This window comes from Panthera tigris, chromosome C2 (assembly GCF_018350195.1).
Source record: "Panthera tigris isolate Pti1 chromosome C2, P.tigris_Pti1_mat1.1, whole genome shotgun sequence".
NCBI classification, from domain to species: domain Eukaryota; kingdom Metazoa; phylum Chordata; class Mammalia; order Carnivora; family Felidae; genus Panthera; species Panthera tigris.
This window is the reverse complement of record NC_056668.1, coordinates 113652980-113677328: the sequence shown is the minus strand read 5'-3', so window position 1 is coordinate 113677328 and position 24349 is coordinate 113652980. Positions and strand designations below refer to the sequence as shown.

General features: G+C 40.4%; 1 protein-coding gene across 1 annotated transcript in view; it reads right to left on the bottom strand.

Moving 5' to 3' along the window:
- Nucleotides 1–1883: 1883 nt before the first annotated feature.
- The window catches only part of WWTR1 (WW domain containing transcription regulator 1), a 135163-nt gene continuing 112697 nt past the window's right edge, over nucleotides 1884–24349 (bottom strand). The window contains exons 5-7 of the mRNA XM_007086314.3: nucleotides 13122–13255; nucleotides 11799–11911; nucleotides 1884–5417 (exon numbers count right to left, since the gene is read on the bottom strand). Of these exons, the coding sequence (XP_007086376.2) occupies nucleotides 5233–5417; nucleotides 11799–11911; nucleotides 13122–13255 (432 nt within the window). The 3' untranslated portion in view covers nucleotides 1884–5232. The remainder of the gene's footprint in view (nucleotides 5418–11798; nucleotides 11912–13121; nucleotides 13256–24349) is intronic.

The window sequence follows — 24349 nt, the reverse complement described above, 5'->3', positions numbered from 1 at the left end:
ACATGAACAGACATTTCTCCAAAGAAGACATCCAGATGGCCAAAAACACATGAAAAAATGTTCAACATCAATAGTTGTCAGTGAAATGCAAATCAGAACCACATGAAGTATCACCTCACACCTGTTAGAATGGCTAAAATAACACAGTACGTGTTGGTGACGATGTGGAGAAAAGGAACCTTCGTGTTTTGCTGGTGGGAATGCAAACTGGTGCAGCCACTGTGGAAAACACTATGGAGGTTCCTCAAAAAATTAAAAATAGAACTACCTTACGATCCAGTAGTTCCACTACTGGGTATGTACCCAAAGAATATGAAAACACTAATGTGAAAAGATACTTGCACCCCTATGTTTATTACAGCATTATTTACAATAGCCAAGATATGGAAGCCCAAGTGTCCATCCATAGATGAATGGATGAAGAAAAGGTGATACACACACACACACACACACACACACACACACACAAAATGGAATATTACTCAGCCATAAAAAAGAATGAAACCTTGCCATTTTAAGTGACATAAGTCAGAAAAAGACAAACACAGTATGATTTCACTTATATGTGGAAATTAATACACAAAAAAAGAGACAAACCAAAAAACAGATCTTAACTATTAGAGAACAAACTGATGGTCACCAGAGGGGAGGTGGGTAGGGGGATGGGTGAAATGGGTGAAGGGCATTAACAGTATACTTACCGTGGGGTGCCTGGGTGGCTCAGTAGGTTGAGTGTCAGACATCAGCTCAGGTCATGATCTCACAGTTCAGGAGTTCAAGCCTCGTGTCAGGGTCTGTGCTGACAGCTCAGAGCCTGGATCCTGCTTTGGATTCTGTGTCTCCTTCTCTCTCTCTGCCCCTCCCCTATCATGCTCTGTCTCTCTCTTTCAAAAATAAATAAACATAAACAAAAAAATTTTAGAAAAATAAAAGTATACTTACTGTGATGAACACTGAGTAATGTATAAAATTATTGAATCACTACATTGTACACCTGAAACTAATACAGCACCGTATATTAATTGTCCTGGAATTAAAAAAAAAATTTTTTTTTAATTTTTAAAAAAAGAATGTATGAGACTTAAGACTCTGGAGTGTTGGTAAGCTGTTTCCACCACCATCTCTCCTTTCTGCTGGTTAGCTTCTGCTTGAAAATATTCTTCTGCTGAGAGTGCTGTCCCCTAATGTTTCTGTGGAGTGGACAAAGTTATTACAATAGTGAGAATCAAGGGACTCAATGGAGAGAGAAAATACACTGTCACAAGCCCACACTCAGATAAGCTGCTTTTAGTTTTGAAACAAGAAGCCACACTATATTGTTAATAACACAGGAAAGACTGAGAATCTTATAGTTTTTTTTTCTCCCTCTTCCTGAAATATCCACCCCTACTCGCTCCACGAGGACAACTTTTTGTTTTATGTTTATTTATTCGTTTTGAGAGAGAGAGAGAGAGAGAGAGAGAGAGAGAGAACACCCACGTGTGCAAGCAGGGGAGGGGCAGAGAGAGAAAGGGAGAGAGAAAGAATCCCAAGAAGGCTCTGTGCTGCCAGGGCAGAGCCCGAGGTGGGGCTCAGTCTCCCAAACTGTGAGATCGCGACCTGAGCCGAAACCGAGAATCAGACACCTAACTCACTGAGCCACCCAGGCTACCTGAGTATCTTATAGTTCTGACACCTCAATCAAATCGGTGAGGGTGTTAGAAGGGCAGTGTACTTTTTTAAAAATTATGTATTTATGTATATATAAATTGTACATATAACATATTAATTACATACACACTAAAAAATCTCAGTGGATTGCTTCACATAAAGTGGGAACCAGAATTCCGTGGATATTTAGAATATTGAAGACCAGACATCTGAGCCAAAACAATGTTGGCCCACAAAATTTTCTTTTCTTTCATTGTCTGCCAGGAGGGTTACATAAGCTTTTCTTCAGTACCACTCAAAGCCTTGAGTAAAAGGAACGCACACAAATAATGAAAAGACAAAGGCTCCAAGTGGAAATTGAGTTGTATTTATTTTTCTTATACAGAATCAGAGAAGTAAAAACCAGTACCAAACTCCAGGTAAAATGGTTTGATATGATTGATTTGGCTGCATACCTCTGTACGCACAGCATTCTAAATTAAAAATAAACACACATATGTCGTATTACAAAATGTAGAAGTAAATTTTCTTAAAAAAAAAAAAGTTAAAAGTACTAGCACATAAATGATGTAGTGTTTTAGGGAAACGGTCTCTGTCAATCGCCTATTTTCCCAGTGAAATTAATCTACAATTTCCTTTTTTAACAGCTTATTTTTTTTTCTTCAGAAAAGTTGTACTTTCAGAAGTTACTGTCTAACTATGTCATGAGAACACAACTTATAATTAGCAACACTTCTCTCACCTTCTACAGAGAGCTTTTCTACCACGCTGGGGTCAACAGCACCCACCCCACACACTGAATGTCCCACTCTGTTTAACCTGCCTCCCTGATGTGGCGATCAGTGAAAGAAAGGGCCTTTCACATCCTGAATACTATGGGGAAACACTAACAATTAGTTAGATTTAGTAGAATTGCAAATAGGTTTTGACAATGTATTTACCTCAAGAAAACGTGTTTTATCAGGAAAAAAAAAAATACCTGGAAAGAAAGATCTCTGAAATTATTTTTCCATTTCATTGTTAATATGCCTTTTCTGTGGCACAGGTATTGGATGAAATGTTGAAATTTGCTGATTTAGGACTAAAAAGACTAGACATCCTGGCATTCTTTTATAATAAGAAATATAAATAGCACCTTGTCATGAATTCTGCAGGGATTTTAACACTTACAATAATAGGAAATACCCTTTAAAAAGTTGTTCTTACGTTTAGATTTCTAGCTTTAGTGTTCTTTAACAAAGGCCATATTTTATGGCCTTAAAAACAAAACAAAAAATTACATCTGGCTTTGTCTATTAAGTAAACACATAGTCACGGTTCATATTTAATTCTGGAAAAATATTTGTTATGTTCATTAATAAATGTTCCAACTAATTTCACTAAAGAAAAATTCTTCTAGTAGTTTCTAATGCCACAAGCTTACTAGGAAATTACTTCTAAAAATTGATAATACAAATCATCGATGTTTTAACTACTTTAAAAAAGAGGGATATCTGTTTCTTTTACACTTAATAACCTGAAAATGAGTCTATAAAAATATTTTTAAAAAATACAGTAACACTGCTCAGTTTCGTTAGGTCCCTTGTTTTTTGTTTTTCTTAGAAAGAATGTACAACTCTTACTGCTCACAAAAGAGAAAGAGAAATAGTGCTCCCTTCAATTTAGTAGCAACATAAACATCTACCCCAGTCTCTCTCAGAGCGCTTAGAGAGAGAAGGAATCAGAAGAACATAAACCATGGGTCCTTCGGGGAAAAGAAATCACTTCATTGTGTCGGAAGCAACAGCGGGCGTTATGCTCTTGTCCACAGACACGCTCAGCATCGTGGACAGGGCAACACCAGCCCTTCCCCTCCTTCTTCCACATAAAGTGCACCAAAGCCTTTTCTCCTACAACAGAGTCTACTGGTATGAAAGTTGTAGTAGAAAATTGTTGCTTTGTTCGTTCGGGGCACCTCTCTGACCTCCTGCTTGTCTTGCTTCTGGGGTATCATCACTTGTCAATGTCCATTTCACATCTAGTCCTTTCCACTATATACCGTGACTTTACTACTTCATCTCTGACCTTTTCACTTGCCTTCTTTCCAACAAGATAAAATGTATTCTGCCTGTCTGTATTCTGGTAGATTGGAAAGGATCTTATGGAAGATCCCCAATAGATAAGCCCCCGTGGGAATTGAAGGTTCCTCTCAGAGACCTGAATTATTAATGTCTTTCAAAAAAGATATTAAATTCATAGATTATAAATAATGTCAGTTCAAAACATTAAACAATCGAGGACTTCATCAGCAATGCAGGCAGAGGTACGTGCCGGCTGAACCTGATGCTCTCTCTCAGTCCTTAAAAGCTAATAAAAAATGTTTTTGGTTACATAAGAGGTATTGAGTACGTATTTCATGCCTTTTTATACCAACTGTAGCAAACAGGGTTAGGATAACATACTTAGGAATCAATTTTACTGAATTCAGAAACATACGTCTCCACCATACACCCTCAGAGGGCATTTTTTTTTTTTACACGTCAGTCAGAGATCTGCTTCATCCTTCAAACAGTTTCATAGATAAGATTATTTAAACACTTGAAATCTTGAAAGCAAAACTGATAAGCCTTCAGAATTTGAAAAGCAACAGTTTCCTGTGTGTGCCATCAGTTTGAAAGCTCTGTATGTTGTCCTGATGTCTTCAGAACAGCTTTTCAAAAGACAAAAATACAGTTGCCACTGATTTATCAAAAACGTTTGGCTGCCCTTTGTCATCGGCTACAAAATGATTGTGCTGTATAAAAGAAACATCAAATTCTAAGCTGCAATTAAAAAAAATCCAACCTGTAATTTAAAAAAGTTTTGTTTAATAAATGCTCATCATTAGTACCAAACTGGTCTCACGTTCCTGCTCCTCTCCTGCTAGAAGGACAAGTTGTCTAGACGCTACGCAGTAATGATAAAGGACAAAGTACAAAAGATCATGTGTGCCTTTGCAAATACAGAGTAAAAGAACCATCAGGACCAGCATGGATTCAAAACTACATTGTATTCCATACAGCAGAGATCTACTATCAATACAATGATTTTTAAAGCTCAAGTTAAATAATTTTTTAAAGCATTTGGTACTACTGTCATCAATACAGTTTTTGAAACTGTAAATCGGGTTTAATTTCATGTACATTTCCTGGACCGAGCCGCCTGTCACAAGTCACTGCCTGTGGTCAGCTTTCTGTGGCTTATAATCAATTGACATATAAATTTCAACTAACACCCCTAAAGCTTAGTCATGGGGCAGCAGATAGAAAAACAGAGAAGCAATTCTGTGTAATCAATTCTGCAGAAACAATTCTGCACAGCCCCGGATTCACAGGAATTCGGGCCTGCAGAAAATGAAAATAGAGTATTTATTTATTTATGTTTCACTTGAGTTACTGTCAAATCCAGGCGATGATTAAACTGGCCACATGGAAAGGAGGGAGGGAGCATTGAGTCATGGAGGCAGAAAGTGGTATACCTGCAGACTTACTCTGCTCCATTGCTTTTTCCAAGAGGCCCAGGAAATGTCGGGTCACGGCTGCATCCAAGTTACAATGGTACTGATTACAGCCAGGTTAGAAAGGGCTCGCTTTTGTTGAGAGCAGACTCTACATCATTGAAGAGGGGGATCAGATCTTCAGATTCCAAAGTTCCTAGGTCAACGTTTGTTCCCGGAAGACAATCAAGAAAATCGGGGAAACGGGTCTGCTGAGGATTGATGTTCATGGGTGTCTGTCCTGCGTTTTCTCCTATAACAGAATAAAAGGTGACCATTTTAATTCCTTTAAGTTCTTGAAGAGCTGACAGCTCTCATATCATTAACACAGTCCTTACATTGAAACAGAAGATTATACTGCTACCGGTCTAAAACAGCTCATCTCTGAAAATTGTCAGCTGCCACGTTACTGAAACTGAGTTTGTGGGTGCTCGCTCAGAAGATATGCAGATGGAGAGTGCCTGGGTGGCTCAGCCGGCTGAGTGTCCGACTTGGGCTCAGGTCGTGATCTCGCGGTTTGGAGGCTCAAGCCCCACGTCGGGCTCTGTGCTGACAGTTCAGAACCTGGAGCCTGCTTCAGATTCTGTGTCTCCCTCTGTCTCTCTGCCCCTTCTCTGCTCGCGCTCTGCCTCTCTCTCTCTCTCTCAACAAACAAACAAACAAAAACATTAAAAAAGGGGCGGGGGAGAGGGATGCAGGTGCTGGGTGAATCCTTCCCTCCTGGGTAGACATGTGCAGGATGGATAAGCCCAGCAGATAGCAAGGCACTGTGGATCCGACCTGTGATCTGCACCTTCCCATGACAGCTACATGAAGAGCTGTTTTGTGAAAGGCTAGAGAGGCCCTCCCTGTAATAAATACCTTACTACAGAGCTATATTCTAAGGATTTAATTGTAAGCGTATATTTATCCACGTCATCCCTCTTTATGCTCAAAGACAGTACTGAGGAGTTTCCTTTCACCATGTTATTAAAAAGCTGTCTTCATTGATGGCTCTAGGGATCATTTTAAAAGTATTTTATAAGGTGAGTTCTGCAAGAGAAAAGGAGAGGGAAGATCCCAAGCAGGCTCTGTGCTGCCAGGGCAGAGCCCAACAGGGCACTCAAGCTCACAAACTGTGAGATGACACTTGATCAAAAACCAAGAATCGGACACTTCACGCACTGAGCCACCCAGGCACCCCTATTTTTTTCTAAAACAGGAAAAACAAGTTTATCCTCAATAATAATATCTTTTTTTTTTTAATGTTTTATTTATTTGTGAGAGAGAGAAAGTGACAGAGCATAGGTGGTACTGGGTAGGGACAAAGAGAAAGGGAGACACAGAGTCCAAAGCAGGCTCCGGGCTCTGAGCTGTCAGCATGGAGCCTGACGTGGGGCTCAAACTCATGACCCACCAGGTCATGACCTGAGCCGAACTCAGATGCTTGACCAGCTGAGCCACCCAGGTGCCCCAATAATAATATCTTTCATCACTGTCTAATATCCATTTAGATTTTGTCTTGTATTATTATATGTCCTGAGTTTTCTTGTCTTCATAAATTCTCTCTTACCCTTTTTCTCTGTCTCCTGCCGGTTACGTAGCAGCTTACAATTCTCTTTGCTTGCATATTTAAAAAACGTTTGTCAAGAAGATCTACGTCCCATGATATAAGCGAGCACAAGGTTGATAACAATATTTTGAGGAATTTGTTTGGTTGACATGATCTGCATGTATTAATTGTATTTTTTTCAGTCTATTGCATACCTTACCATTGTCTCTTAAAATATGTTGTATAAAAAAATAATAACGTAAGTCCTGCGGATCACCCATCCTCCACATACACACACACCTGGCACCCCACAACTATCTACTTTTCTCACAATGCATATGAGTCACACTGCACGTGAGCATATTAAGGTTCTGAGAAGTCTTGTTGTAAAGAAACTGGTTTTATTTTGTTTAGGCCACTATTACCTAATAAACCCATTTAATCATCCAATCCTATTTTGGCAGAATTTATACCCTAATGGAATTGGAGTCCACAGAACACAATTGAGAAAATGCTGTTCTAGAAAAATGAGATGCCTGGGATATGACACGAACGACACATGTTCTTTATGAATAATACTGTAGGAGAAAATGTACTGACCTTGGTGGCAGTGGACTGAGCTTTTTAGCTGTGTGACCTTAGACACACTTAATTTGTCTGAATCTCAGTGTATCCATCTGAAATTGGGGCTGTAGGTATCTTCTTCCCACAATGGAATAAAGCACCATATAATGTCTGGTTCCAGGAATCACTCATATATACAAACTTATACAAATACCCACATACAATAACTATTGATTATGCTGAGAAAGAAAAACCTGGGAACTCCGTCACTGTTGCTGACAGATATCAGAACAACTGATTAATTCAAATAGCCCTGATCAATTTTGAAGGGATAAAATAGACTTCAGAGACTGAGGGGCATAGTTAACTAAGGCCAGCTTCCACCCCAGAAGCATTTGTAAGAAACTTGTTAGATTAGCTTTTGTGTCTTGTAAGTACATTAGCCTTTCTGGAAAGGGTTCACAGAAATTTCATTATTCTGAGCAAAACCAGAGAAAATTCATTCTAACCATATGCATTTACCAAGGAGAAAAATCACATCTTTCTGAGTGATGAGGGAAACATAATCAAACTTGCATTTTGGTGATAGTAAAGTTTAATGGCTCTTCTAGAACTCATACAGTATCAGTGACTCTTGGCAATATTTTAGAGGACTTTCTTTGCAAAAGGCAGTAATTTGAAAAATTAAATCACATTTGACATGCCCTCAATATAGTGTTACTGATATTGAAAAACAGTATCAAAATAGAACAGAAAACCCAAAATAACTTTTACTACCCACTGGAATGTAACAGATGGAAACGAGGCTTACAAAAATGATCTACCCTGAAAAACTATCTGATCTAAAATGCTGGGTGTCGTTTTTCCTCATCTCCAGTTAAAACCATTCATCTCTATTGATTTCCCATGAAAATGTTGTCATAATAATACATTTTACTTTAGCCAAACACAATCTATTTTAAAGAATTTCTGTTATCCTTTCTTCTCAGACATGGAAAGCATGAGGAGACTAGTTATAAGAACCTTCACTAAGGTTAACAATTTTAAAATCACTCTCTTTGGACCAATTTTGCAATCTCGGAGAGATATTTTTGGCCCTTGCCGTTTTATACATTTAAAAAGTGGGAGAGACAAAAAAAACAGGCAATTCTTAAAAAGATACGTTCTTCTGATTCCTTCTCTCTCTAAGCGCTCTGAGAGAGACGGGGGTAGATGTTTATGTTGCTACTAAATTGAAGGGAGCACTATTTCTTCTTTTCTTTTGTGAGCAATAAGAGTTGTACATTCTTTCTAAGAAAAACAAAAAACAAGGGACCTAACGAAACTGAGCAGTGTTACTGTATTTTTTAAAAATATTTTCATAGACTCATTTTCAGGTTATTAAGTGTAAAAGAAACAGATATCCCTCTTTTTTAAAGTAGTTAAAACATCGATGATTTGTATTATCAATTTTTAGAAGTAATTTCCTAGTAAGCTTGTGGCATTAGAAACTACTAGAAGAATTTTTCTTTAGTGAAATTAGTTGGAACATTTATTAATGAACATAACAAATGTTTTTCCAGAATTAAATATGAATGACTACATGTTTAAAAAAACACGTATGAATATTCTGGAAGAGTGGATGACTTCCCAGCTTTTGCTCTCGTTGTTCCCTTTACTCTATTCCCCACTGCATCCAGTTATGGGTTGCATGTGTGATTTGCAAAGGGAGTGCTCAGCTGGCTTGTTTCCATTCATCATGTGGTCAGTGAATCTAAGACATTTTCTAGCCACACTTGAGCTGTGCCCACCGCCAGTTGGTCCTCCAGGTTTATGCCTACTTCTTTGAAAGCCTTCACAAACATGACCCTAAATTCCCCAGGCTGATGCTCACTTAACCAGGATAACTTGGAAGCCTAGCTTTATCAAGTTCAATTTGTCCTTACTTCAGCCTCTCAGAAGGGGAGAAGAGAACTTTGGGCCAAGCTCTGTGATCTCACGACTCCCCACAATTCCATGAAGTAAGCACATTACTCCCACTTATAGGCGAGAAATCCAAAGCCCTGGCAGGTTCTATCACTTTCCCAAAGTCACTACCGAGAAGTAGAGAAACAAAGATTCACCTTGGGTTGCCTATCTACAAAGACTATATTCTTTTCATTATATCACGTAATTCCATATTTTGGCTTCAAAACATTCCCTACTTACCTACTTGAGGTCATTTTTAGAAGCCATAGAATGAACCCATCTTTCTTTCTTTTCTTTTCTTTTTTTTTTTTTTTAATGTCAAGTTGAGATTTAGAGCTCCTGAGTCTTTTCTTATTTAACTTTTGGTTTTTATCTTTACTGGCTTCCCAGTGTTTAAAAGATGAAAGCAAACAATTATTAAATGTAGGAAGGAGCTACTTCATAAGGCTGTTCCCAAGAGGACACAATAAGTCTCACACTGAAAAACAGAGAGATGAAGAAAGTAAGGGAGGGAAGCAGGAGGGAGGGAGAAAACCTAAGTAATAAATCGAAGAACAACAAAACAAACACTTCAAACTATTCTTGTATGACTCCTCACAAGAAGGTCTGTGCAATCGTCCAAACACGTCGATGACGAGCTGCAGGGAGACCCCAAAGCAGCTGGTCCATCCAACCCACTGCACTCGTAAGGTGCCCAGCTGAGTCTGACTCTTGTCTGACCAGTAGTTTAGCTTCAGAGCACAGAGAGCAGTCATCTAAGAGCACAGTGTAACAGATACAGACACTGTGGATGATGGCACTGGCGAGAGGACTTCTTTTCATCACGGACAATTCACTTACTATCCTCAGTGATGACGGAGGAGAAATTTGAATGAATAAATGCCAACAGTGGACCCCTCAGCCGTCATTTATTTTTGGTTCTAGACTATCTTCTGGGAGTTGAGCACTTTATGATTTAATCTAGATTTGGCTAATAAGACCAAATTTAGCTTTTGCAAATGAAGGACTCACTCCTGGAGAAGAAGAGGAGACGTGACCAGAAGCCAGCTGGGGCCTGGCCTAAAGGTGGGGCAGGTTGGGGACTGGGTCACTAGGTCAAAGGTACCCTGACTCTTCTTTTATATATATATAATTTTTTTTTTTTTTAATTTTAGAGAAAGAGAGAGGACGCAAGCAGGGAAGAGGGATGGGGTGGGGGAAGAGAGGGAGAGAGAGAGAGAGAGAGAGAGAGAGAGAGAGAGAGAGAGAATCCTAAGCAGGCCCTTCACTTAGCATAGAGTCCAACACGGGGTTCAATCTCAAGACCTTAGGATCATGATCTGCATTGAAATCAAGAGTAGGAGACGGCCCCCCCTCAAAAAAAGAGTCAAACATCAAATCATCAAATGCTCAACCAACTGAGTCACCCAAGCGCTCCCTTTATTTTTTTCTTAAAATTTTTGAGAGAGAGACTGACTTCTTTTTTTATTGTTGTTTTTTTTAATGTGTATTTATTTTTGAGAGAGAGAGAAAGGGAAAGAGCATGAGTGGAGTAGGAGCAGAAAGAGACAGAATCCGAAGCAGGCTCCAGGCTCTGAGCTGTCAGCACAGAGCCTGATGAGGGGCTCGAACTCACTAGATGGGAGATCATGACCTGAGCCGAAGTCGGACACTTAACCGAATGAACCACCCATGAGCCCCTGACTCTTCTTTTTAATTGCTGAGGGATGTTACCATGTTGGGACTCGGAGCTAACAATTTAGAATCTTCTGAGTTGCTTAACTTTCCAAATGCCCACTACCAATTGCTCTCCAAATGCAGCAAATGACATGAAAAGATATGAAGTCCGACTTCACAAGAGAAAAAGTGGCCCATATATTACAACTGCAAGCTAAAAGGGCATAAATATTCCACTGTGGAAGAATGGCAGAGTAGACAGTGTGGCATTAATGCAATTGTGAGGGGAGGGTATATGAAGGAAGCAAGGAAGGAAGGGGGGGGAAGGAGGAAGGGAAGAAAGAAAGAGGGGAGGAGAGGAAGAATGAGAGGGAGGGAGGGAAGGGAGGGGAGGGAAGGAAGGAAGGAAGGAAGGAAGGAAGGAAGGAAGGAAGGAAGGAAGGAGGGAGGGAGGGAGGGAGGGAGGGAGGGAGGGAGGGAGGAAGGAAGGAAGGAAGGAAGAAAAGAGGGTCTTGGGTGGCTCAGTTGGTTGAACGTCCAACTTCAGCTCAAGTCATGATCTCATGGTTCATGAGTTTCAGAGCCCCTCATCCGCCTCGCTGCTGTTAGCTTGTGTTCTCTCTCTCAAAACTAAATAAACATTTTTTTAAAAAGAAAGGAAAGAAAGGAGGGAAGGGAGAGAAGGAAGAAGGGCGGGAAGGGAAGGAAGAAAGAGGAATTTAAAATTCCGTGCCATATATAAAACTGCATTTGTATAAACTGTGGAAGAAAGGACTAGAATTTATTAATAGTGCCTGAGGTTTGGGTGGCTTTTCAGTTGTCACTTTATGTTATTGTTGAGATGACGTGTTTCTGGTGGGATGCAGAACAGAGAGGACCAAGGGGGCGATGCAAGCATGCAAACACACTGCAAGTACCCGCAGGCTTTGCTCTCACCTGTGTCCATCTCGTCCACATTGCTGAGGAAGTCCTCTGGGGTCGTCGGGACACTGTAGCACCCTAACCCAAGGCCACTGTCGGTGCTCTGCTCCCTCGAATGATAGGGGCCTCTGGGGAGCAAAATATGGGAGAAACTTCAATGCAAGCCCACGCCAAGAAATTCCAAAATAAAACCACAGGTCACAAAAACCCTAAACTGGTGCAGTTCTGCCATTCTGTCCCGCTTTCCAGGTAATGAAGGGAGGCAGACTTTGCACCTCCCATTAACTTTAAAGCATGCACACCAATGTCAGTGAAATTAAAAGTCTGTAGGCAAATAAAAGTGGCCTTTCATGGTAAATTGACACTGATTTCCTTTCTGTCTCAAAATAATAAGTTGAACCATGTTCTGCAAATAGAGTATGATGGCATTTATGTAAATTTCTTAAAAAAGAAAACAATGTTCAATACTACTTATGAATGCATACATTAACAACCAAAAGGAAGTATAAAAATATGTGTGATGGATACACCAATTTCTGAATAGTGGCTACCACTAGGGAGGGAAGAAGAGAAAGAGACAGATTTCAGCGGCGGTGGGGATGGGTTTAAATATTAACTATAATACTTAAAAAAAAAAAAGATCTATGGCAGTATGGCAAACGTGAGTGTTGTATACATGGGTAAATCCTGTTATTTATATTATTCTGCACATTTGCAATATTTCAAGTCAACAATTTCAACAATTTAAAAATTTAAACAATTTAAACAATTTAAAAATTCCTTTTCTTCATTATCATGAATTTAAAAATTCCTTTTCTTCATTATTTCACTTACTGTTTGTTTTCACCTCTCTTTCTGTTTTTAAAAACTTTCAGAATTGTATTTGTTTGTTTGCTACAAGCCCCTGCAAGAGCAGAAAAGACACAGGAAATAGAGCACTGCCCTTTACTTGGGTTGAAAAAGCTACAATTAAGGTTTGACTACTTCTCATGAACATGTTTCTGGCCAAATTATCTTTTCTTTCTGCTCACATGCTTCATATTTTAAAAACATCATCTCTTTGTTTTAATTAAATTTTTTTACTGTAAAATAGTTTTAGACCCATGTAGAAGATGTAAAAAGAGTACAGAGTTCCTGTGCACCATTCACCCAGCTTCCCCAAGGACATCTTATATAACCATAGTACAATTACCAACATCAGGAAATGGAGAGCTTCCCTCTATCCCCACCCCACACTTCAAGCTCCCCACCTTTCCCCAACATAAACAAAGACCCATTATACTCTAAGACCACATAATAAAGAAAGCAAAAAGAAGTTACTCCAAAATGCTAACTTACCCATTGAGGAAAGGATCTGAGCTATTATTAGTGATGGATCTCATGTCTGGGGTCATGGCTGGCGGGTTGACAGCAGGCTGAACAGTGACTAGAGTCTCGGCTTCCATGGGGAGCTGTCTACAGAGGGCGGCTTCCTACAGAAATAGGACAGTCAGAGGGAGAGGCAAGTTATTCACTCATTTTCACGAGAATTGGAGCAAAGTATGTTTCACATGAAAACCTTCCGCCAAACACAAAGCACTTAACGTTTGTTCCCAATCAGTCAAAATCATCAGGAAATCATTACTGTTCTTTCTCTGGATAAAGTCTTACTGGCATAAGTCACTTTCTGACATCTACAAAGTTAATGAGAAGGTCCGTGACTATCTACCTCAGGACACTTCTGTAACAACTGTCCCACCCATCCAATCATTTAAATACTCAAATCATATAAAGGCGTCGAGACACTTTCTCAGAGACAAGGCTATTTTTATGCCAGATGCTCAGACCAAATCTAAGTCAATCAAAGCAACTGAACTCCTTTGATCTAGCAGGTACATTCTGGTCTTTGCCACAGAGTCAGGCTCTACATCAAATCGTATCTGCGTCAACCAGGAGAGCAAAACAACCAGTTAAAAAGTTTGTTAGTCGGTCAGTTTTTCTATTCGACTAATCATTCTGTTGACCTGATTAAAATGACTGAAGGTTGCAGAACCATGCAGAGCCAAACCCAATCTCACTAACAACAAACTGATAGCATATGGATTTCATTACCAAAAATTAGAATGCTAGAATTATTTTTTTTTTAAGCTGGCATTACTTTGCCAAAAGAAGTCAATCCAAAAGGTTATGAATTTGACTGCAATTACTTTCTCCGGGTAAAACCTCCAGGGAGTCTCTCTCACTTTGACAACCATGAGCAGACATCAAATTCCTTTCAAATCTGCTGCTCTTTCCAGAGAAGAATACTTTTATATGTTTATACTCGCATCCAAAACCAAAGTTCGGCCCTTCCTATATTTATGCCTATCAGTTTCCCACTTTCCAGCCTGAAGTCATTGGTCTTACCATCCCTCAAACCCCAAAACCATGGCTACAATGGCAAACAGAATATTTAGGCCATCTAAATTACGGTATCTTTGTTAGATCTCTTCCAGCCCTAACATGCTATGATTTTAGAGAGTAACTGCTGTCTAGACAAGTCTAGTGAAGTCATCGGCAATAAAAACTTTCGGTTACTAGAGTTCATTGTACTGTTATGGGGAGTTATGGTAGTGTGACTCTTATAAAACATGAGACACCTGATTGATAAGAAACTGCATTGTTAATTTGTATTGAAATAAACACCCTGGCTAGAAAGGGCCTCTGGCTCACTTCTGTTCTGGTTGCAAATAACCAGAATACTTAACAAATTTTCTCCAGTAATCCAAAAAAAGGAAACCAAAAAAAAAAAAAAAAAAAAAAAAAGGAAGTTAAAAAAAGTTTTTTTTAATGTTTATTTATTTTTGAGAGAAACACAAGAGCGCAAATGGGGGAGAGGCAGGTAGAGGGAGACACAGAATCCAAAGCAGGCTCCAGGCTCTGAGCTGTCAGCACTGAGCCCAACTTGGGGATTGAACCCACAAATTGCAAGATCATCACCTGAGCTGAAGTTGGACACTTAACCAACTGAGCCACCCAGGTGCCCCAAATGGACTCTTTTTTTTTTAAGGTTGATTTTAGTTCATAATTCCAATCTTGGAAGTACTTTCTGAATAAATCTAGAAAAATTAAGTTGTTTTCTGATAGTTGTTTTTACATTGTAGGATATGTGCATTAGAAAACTTATTCTCCAACCAAAGCTTACCGAGGACCTCATAGAGAACCTGAACCTGAACCTGAACCTGGTGTGAGAAGACCAGAGTCCACCATGCACACTCATACACACAAACCAGTCTGAAAACATCTAGTCAATGATAAAATTTCTACTTCTTTGATTTTTTTATTTTTTTAACTTTTCTTTTTAACGTGTGTTTATTTTTGAGAGAGGGAGAGAGAATGGGGGAGGTGCAGAGAGAGAGGGAGACAGAAGATCTGAAGCTGGCTTTGCACCGACAGCAGAGAGCCCAACTCAGGGCTTGAACTCACAAACTGTGAGATCATGACCTGAGCCGAAGTCAGACGTTTAACTGACTAAGTTACCCAGGCACCCCTCTAGTGTTTTATAAACTGTGAATGCAGAGATCCTGTGGTCAATAAACTTCACGACATAAAAAATCAACTTTAACTAGCACATTCTATTTTCTAACCATTCTAAATAAATGTGGGGTTTACCCTTAAATGGTATGCTTTTGAACATACAAATTGAAGAGACTGCTGCATTTCCTTATATCTGACAAAATTTTTTCACCATACATCTTTTGTTTAACTTTATCTATTTATTTTGGGAGAAGAGATAGTTCGTGGGAGGGGCAGAGAGAGAGAGAGAAAGAGAGAGAATCCTAAGCAGGCTGGGCACGTTCAGTGCGGAGCCCAATGCGGGGCTCGAACTCACAAACCGTGAGATCACGACCTGAGGCAAAATCAAGAGTCGGAAGCTTAACCGACTGAGCCACCCAGGCGCCCTTCTCACCATGTGTCTTAAGAATACTGATTGAATTTCCAATACCAATGTGGTCTGAATTTAAATACAATAAGAATTATTTGTGGAACTTTACTGGATAAAAAATATACATGTACGTAATATATATGAACTATTTGTCTTCTATAATGACATGAAAGTAAAATGTTTAAATTAAAAGAAAAACTATCAAAAACTAGCTATAAAATATATAAATTAAACTTTCCTCTTCATTTAAATTATTGCTGGCATATTTCAAATAGATACAATATAAATTTTTACAAGACCGCTTGTGTGTGATTAAATACATAAATAAAATTCAAAAAGACTATAATAACCAAAGCTGAAATAACCTATACTATATTGGGGGAAACGTTTCACTGTGCCATCTGCCAATTCACATCTGTTCCCCCTATTTTAAATTAAAGATAATTGAAGTTCCATTCCTCAGCATCGTCATTTCCCCAACTATTTTGAAGCCTTGACCCCACGTCATCAAAAGAGGCAATGCTATGTTCTGTCTGTAGGGGGCTCACATTATCATTTTCCACCTTCAAATGACTGACAAAGGAGAAAGAATACAGAAAGCGTGTTGAATGTACCTGAATAATAACTTTGAGACATCAATCATACTTGACTGAGTTAGAAAGTTATTATAGGGGGCAATACTCTTTCCAAGATTATTCTTGGATTACAAGTCATTCCACACAGCAGTCAAATAAGATCATGTTGGGCCCCTGCTCTACACCCTTCTGGATGGTGCCCCACAAAGCCCAATGTGCCAGCCCTGTCTGCTTCTCCTCCTGTGTCTCTGACATGCTCCCCTCACTCACTCCCTTCCCAGTGCTCCTCCCACTGTCATCATCTGTACCAAGTGTTCCCTCTACTTGGAACGCGCTCCTCGGATCTTCCCAAAGTTCATATGTCACCTACTACCTGCCTCCTACAAATGCTACCTCTTCAGAGACTGCATGAAATTTTCTTCATAGCAACTTAAGTATTTCTTTTTTTTTTTAATGTTTTTTCTACGTTTATTTATTTTTGAGAGACAGAGCATGAGCAGGGGAGGGGCAGAGAGAGAGGGAGAGACAGAATCTAAAGCAGGCTCCACGCTCTGAGCTGTCAGCACAGAGCCCAACTCGAGGCTCAAACTCAAGAAATGTGAGATTATGACCTGAGCCAAAGTTGGATGCTCAACTGACTAAGACACACAGGTGCCCCACAACTTAACTATTTCTCTGTCTTTCCCATTAGAATGTTAGAAAACTCCATGAGAGAAGGTATCTAATTTGTCATGTTCACAACTATATCCTCATTGCCTGGAACAGTCTAGGCCTATAGTAGGTACTCAATAAGTATTTAATGAATACTCAATAAGTTCAACAAGGTACTCAATAAGTTCAATGAATAAACGAAAAATATTACTAGACTTCAAATGGGAATATTTTAAATTGTGATTAGTAATAAAAGAAAAAATACACTAAGAACATTCAATTCTCATCTTCTATCACAAATATGAGTGAAATAACGCCCAATGTATACATCTCTCAACTAGCCAGGCACAAACTCCATCCTTGTGTGATGATCCCACTGCTCTCTTTCCTGCTCCTAAGACAGAAGATAAGCTGGAGGGCAGAGTGGTCAGAAGCAGGAATTCTGAGGCCAGGTGCTTGCATGTGAACCTTGGCTCTGCCGACTCCCAGCCACTTAACCTCTCTGTTCCTCATTTGGAAAGACAGGATAATGACAGCTTCTACCCACACAAGATCATTTAATAAATGTTAACTAAGTAATATTATTACCTCATGTTCTGTATCCAATCCCAGAAAACAAAAGCAAAAATAAAAACAATCTCAGAAACCACAGTATTGTGTGGAACTGATCCACACTGAGTGGTTTGACATTTCTTCCTGGTCAACTTTCACCTTGGAAGGATTAAACCCGAGTGTGAAATTCATCATGATGAGTCAGCAAAGCTAAAAAAACAATTTTCTTTCCTTCCTTCCTTCCTTCCTTCCTTCCTTCCTTCCTTCCTTCCTCCCTCCCTCCCTTCCTTCCTTTCCTTCCTTTCCTTCCTTCCCTTCCTTCCTTTCTTCCTTCCTTCCTTCCTTCCTTCCTCCCTCCCTCCCTCCCTTTTTTAAATAAGGAGAGGTCTGTAAACTTCTTTATATAACATAGTTTTTAATATACACGGAGAATAGCGAGAAGTTTCACTTCACTTAATTATGTAAGTTCCATATTTAGAATTTTTAAAAGTCTACCTTTTTTTTTGAATGAAAATATTTTCCTATTTCTGCTCATGAATTAAAGGAGGAAAAAAGAGCAGTACAAACCCCAAAGTTTGGAAATAAAAGGACTAACATCACTAAGAGGTCCACATCCAAACAAGGGAGGATTTATTTAAAAAAAAAAATTAGGTATAAAATTAAATCCCAGACTCAGTATGATTTTGGCTGCCACATGACATCTGCTGTCCTACATGCCTGACTTTGGTTTGACCAAGAAGCAGCAGTCAAGACTGACGAAGGTAAAACAGCTAAACCACAGACAGAAGTGGTGGCAGCGGAGTAAGCAAACGGATGTGGAAACAGAGGCTCAGTCAGCCAAGGTTGGTCTAGGCCTAGACTCAGGCCACCAACTCAGAGAGTGGGTGTGGCAGCTGCTTTAGCCTGAGCTGGGGCCCCAGGTCCCCCTAGTCCAGGCAGGAGAACAAAGGCTAGGCTGGAGGCACATCTGAGCTTCTTGGTCTCACTCTCACCTCCCATTTCCACTCCAGTCCAGTGGGTATATGCACAGATGCCTTCCCAGGGTACCCCCACCCTGTCCTCTCGGACAAGTCTTCCGTTTCCTAGACTCCTCGTACTTCGGGTCCCTCTTCACTTAGTTCTATCTCCCCCACCCTTTGAGGTTCTGTTGTTCCATCCTTTCCAGAATGCCTTCCCTGACCACCAGAAGCACAGCAAGCCACCAGCTTCCCCTCTCCTGGCCCTGGACTCCTGAATACACGTATCCAGCTGGGATCTGAAACCCCACATCTCACAATGCACTCCTCATCTGGCCCCAAAGCAGCACTTCCTGGCTGACTTTAAGCCTTCACCCAAAGCTATCACCACCTATCCCAGCTCAAAATCCAAGTCCACCAACTCCCTCAGCTCCCATAGAAATTCATTCGTTTGTACCTGTATTTATTTATTTTTTTTAAATACGACAGAAGCTACCAGGTGCCCAGGTACTGTTCTTGGCAGCAGGGATACAACAATGAGCACAGGCTAGTGCCCTACCTCGCAAAGGATTCTAGAGAGGGAGAAAGAGGTGGACAAGGGCCAAGCCTTGTGGGTTCTGTCTCCTTGATATCGCCATGCTCCAAACCTCCTTTCCATTTCAAGTAGCAGATCAGCACTGCTTCTCTAGATATTCCAAAAGACCTTCCTACCTCCAGTCAACCTCCACATGCAAGGCTACATCCAGGTCTCTGTTCTACACTTTGCAAAGAGTGACCGGAGGAGAAAACTCAGGCTGGAAGGGGTCTGGGTCTCATGACTTACGAAGAAGCAAGGCTCTCAAACTATCATGGACTGTCACGTGGAAGAAGGAAGATTCCTTCCACCACAGATTTGACGCAGATCTGATGAAGGGCTTTCCAGTTAATAGTCTTGTTGAGTGGTGGGATTGGCTCTTCTCAATTCTCTGGGCTACTAGCCACTGGAATTCTCAAGCAGTTGATGAGGGTTAAATGCTATCAGACATGTCCAGAGCTTGGCACAAGAGAGAAAGTGTCCTTGGAATTGGAAAGACTGCAGTTCAAATCCCAGCTTGGCTACTCCCTACCTATAACATCTTGGGCTAAATTCTTAATCTTTCTTGATAGTTTATTCATCTGGGGGAAAAAAAAGACTGCTTATAAAAGAGTCATCTTGCAGGGCTGTTAAAAAGATTTAAAAGCACATTTATAAAGAACCTGGCCCACTGAGGCAGTCAACAGAATAAGTTACTGATAGTGTTACAGGTTTGAGGAGGCAGAGATGTTGGCTAACTCTTGCATATCACTTACTATGTGTGGCGCTCTGTTCTGGGCACTTTAGCATTTCATCCTCATGACAACCCAACTGTCTCCATTTTACAGATGAGAAAACCGAGGCTTGGAGAAGTTAAGCGACCTTCCCAAGATGTATCTCCAGAGTCTGTTTTTGTAGCCACCACACTGACAGTGTGTGGCAGAGAAAGAAAAACCAAAGGTTGAGGTCAGGAGACCTCAACGTTTTAGCTCTTTCACCTACTGGCTGTGGGACGTAGGCAAGTTATTTCATTTCTCTGAGCCTATTTCCCCAGCTAAAAAATGGAAATACCAACCCCCTTCCTTTAGGCAGTTTAGAGGAGGACTGGATGAAACAGCTTGTTTAACTGTCCTGAACACAGTTTCCCTCCCTGAACTGGGAAAAAGATTGAACTGGACATATTTTATGCTCTTTTTCAACGTATATGGGTGGAGCTAGTGTCCTGGGAATTCACAACACATCAAGTTGTAAGTTCAGATTTTAAAGGCCAGTTTCAGAAAGATCTGGAAAGCTGCCCTTAGTAACCCCACCCCTACCCTTCTCTACCACAACTTTATTTTTCTCTATCCAAGCTGGGGGTGGAAAGACTGTTGCAAAATAAAGTCCTGAGAATCTCTTTCAGAGTTTGTGGTTGTTCATCCAGGTCCCTGAAACGAATAATTATATGTGGGTTAAAAAAAAAAAACGCACACACACACAACAACAACAACAACAACAACAACAAACTCCTTTCCTAGCAGCTGGGGAAGGGGGTGGGTGTAAAACAGAGTGAGGGATGTGAAAGACAAATGCTGATTTGTAAGTTGAAGATGTCCCGGGAAGCAAACCTCAAAGCTCCTTCCCTTCCAGCTCCCCACTGGCCTACAGCTTGCCTGTGGAATAAATCAACAGAGGAGGTGAGAAAGTAAACAGCAGTTGAAAGCATCCTGCAGCCCTGTCCATCCTTGGATGAGGGCAAGCCTGCAGCCAGCCAGCTCCTGCCCTCACTGGAATGTACTTCAAAGAGAAACAAATGACAATAACCCCTTCTGAGGGCGCTGTGTTTGATTCTAGCGTGTGTGGCCAGGGATTCTACAAAACTGGAAGATTGGCTTGTTTTAATTATAAAGGGTGGGGTGAGTAGAAACAAATGAAAAAATAAAATAAAATAAAGACAATATTTTGAAATCCTAACATTAAAATAGTTACTCTGGTACAGAAGAGTTGCTGTCTCTGCCAAAACCCTAAGGGACTTGAGGGAGAATGCTGAATTATTTACCTTCTTTAGAGGAAAAAAAAATTTTCCCAATGTAAATCTCTTTTTAACTCTATGCCAAGAGATTCTAGAAATTCATTGTCACATTTCCTGGAGCCTCCCTTTTTCAAATACCTCATCATACATTCTCAGCTGCCAGACTGCCGCTATGAAAGAACAGTCGAAACTCTCACACTTTGGGGAAAACATTTGTTGAGTCCATAATGATTACCATGGCCTGTTTGCTGATCTTTCCATTCAGTATGTATACAACTATCTTGTGTTATTCTATAATCTCTGTTGCTCCTTAGAATCATATTAAGGAAAGCATTACAATTTGGATATTTTCTCTTCACTAAGAAAAAAAACAATCAAACAACAACTGCTGAATGGATTTTGAAATGGTCTATTTCTTCATACCCTGGTGATCTTATTAAGATCAGAAGTATGAAGCTGGGTTTTTCCTTTGTGCAAGCTTGGTGACCCTCTATTTTAAACATGTGTTCAGTTTATACCGTTTTTTAAAAAGGGTCCTTGTAAAAAGAATTGATATTATTTCTCAACAACATAGGAGCACCGAGACATTTTAGAAAACGGAGTGTTTGCTGGGACTTGTAGACAAACGAAAACACTGACAGAAGTTAGAACTGAAGCTCTCTAGAAAGGAGGGACCACGTCTGTGTGCTCACTGCCGTGCATAGTACCTGGAGCGTTTGTTGAACAAATGAATGAATGAACTTAAGTAGCTCAGCTATCATAGGTAGATTTACATATTGGTTGGACAACAGTCGACCCTGAAACCTAATTCTATGAAATGCTTTTCGAAAAGTTAAATTATACCTTCTGAAGGAAAGACTCTTTATGAAACAGCCACCATTTATGCTTCACGACCTGTCATCATATAACACTTTTTAACCTCTCTAAATAGCTATTCTTCACATGACAAAAACCAGACTTCAGATCCTTCTCTCAGAGCAAAGCTGCTCAGGGCCGGGTGTGTCCCTCCTGGGCCCACAGTCAGGAATGGCTGCTCGAGGCCGGCCAGCTGGCCAGCCAGACCCCGTAGTGGCTGTCAGGCCTAACAGAAATCTGTGAGACCTGCCAGAAGAATTCCAAAAGAGGCCTCCCGCCCAAACCCTCTGTCCCCATCCCCGTTGCCCTGGCAACCAGAGGCCAGGCTTAGTCAGCAGTTTTGTTTGACAAGCTACATTCTCCCGTCCACGGAGCTCCAATTATGAGAGAGACAAGGGTAAAAGCACAGCTGAATTCGTCTAGGAATAATAATGGTTTCTCAACAAGGCAGGCCCTGAGAAGGGACAAGGGGGAGAGAAGGCTTCTCCACTTAAGAATCTTCCAGGGGGCTGACAGGAAGCCCTTGAGGTTAAAATCTTCAAGGCAGAAGGCCCCCCCAGCTTCATATTTAAAAGAATAATACACATGAAAAGAAATACTCTGCTTAGATAAAGTCATGACTCTGTTTTCATGTCAAGGGATTGTTCTTCTCGATGAGTAAATAGTGACTGAGAGGCCTGTTTCTCAATTTCTTACCAGTTACCAAAATTTTCCATTTCATTGGGTAAAGTTGCAAACATGCCCTTTATGATACTGAGCAACTACTGTGATTTTTAAGCTGTAACAGAATATTCTACAGTTATTGTGGGCATGTGTGGTTCACGGTATTTTGAAAATTATGTCCAGCCCCGTTGTGGAAAGGATCCCAGGCAGCTTACAATACATACAACCAAAGTCAAGGCACAACTTCCATGGCTGATACACAATAAATAAATGACTTCCCGATATATTAAGAAGAAGAGATAACAAAATGGGAGTATGACATGCTACCAATTTTGTTTTAAAAAAACACAGCATACACACAGATACATACAAAGACTGGAGAGAAATCACCAGCATCTTCACAGCCACCCTCTCAAAGTAAGAGTATGAGTGATTCTTATGTTCTTGTTGTTGAGTATTTTAAACATTGTTTTACAATGAATGTGTTTTGTCTTTCTTGTATGGTGATTTTACTTTATTATTATTTTAATTTATATATAGTAAAATTCACTCTGTGGTAGGCACTTCTTTTTTTATTTTTTATTTATTTTATTTATTTATTTATTTATTTATTTTTGAGAGAGAGAGGAGGGTGCAAGTAAGCAAGGGACAGAGAGAGAGAGAGAGAGAGAGAGAGAGAGAAGCAGGGCTCACCAGAAGTGGGGTTCGTGTTTTACCCGAAGTGGGGCTCGTGCTCACCTGAAGCGGGGCACAAACTCACCCAAAGCTGGGCTCGAGATCACCGGATGTGGGACTCAAACTCACGAACTGTGAGATCATGACCTGAGCTGCAGTCAGATGCTTAACAACTGATCCACCCAGGGGCCCTGCGGTGTACATTTCTGAGTTTTGACAAATCCATGGGGTTGTGAAATAGCTACCGCAATCAAGCTACAGAACTGTGCCACCAGCTCCAAAATTCCCTGGTGTTGCCCCTTTGCAGGCAGCCCCCCAACCCCCAACCCTGGCAACCACCTCCATTCTCTGTTCCTATAGTTTTGCCTTTGTCCAGAATGTCATATAAATGGAGTCATACAGTGTATGTTCTTTTTTGGACACGCATGCTTTCTTTCATCTCAATCAGAAAAAAAACCCTAGTCAATTATATCTTTAATAAATTAAAAACATTATATTTTTCTCATTAAAAAGAAAAAAAATGTCACAAACTGAATTCAAATTTATTTTTTAACAATAGGAAGATACTGGGAAGCACACCTTCAACTGAGATTGCTTTCTTTTCTAGAGTTGCCATTTTGCTCATCAACTTGAAGCTGCCTCTTCGTGTTTGGGAAACTTCGCAAAATAAAACTCTCACGATCATGGACAAGAGAGAATGTCTTTCACAAAAATTCACTCTCCACAATGTGTGTGATAGATGCCTGTTGAAAGCAGGGTAACATGCACTTTCCTACTATGACTGTGTGCCACAGACCTGGCTGGGATTTCCCTGTGCTTGCTTGGGGCACCCCTTAGCTTGGAGCACCTGCCAACATTCCATGATAACTCATCAGTTATGGATACAAGAAGTTCAACTGTTGCTATAGCAGCCAAGGCAAATTGTAGGGGCCATTTTTAATAAAACTCTCCTACTTTAGAAGATTCCTGGGGCACTGGGGTGGTTCCGTTGGTTGAACATACAACTTCGGCTCAAGTCATGAACTCACAGTTCATGGGTTCAAGTCCCACGTTAGGCTCTGTGCTGACAGCTCAGAGCCTGGAGCCTGCTTCAGATTCTGTGTCTCCGTCTCTGTGCCTGCCCCTCCCCCACTCATGCACGCTCACACTTCGTCGCTCAAAATTAAATAAA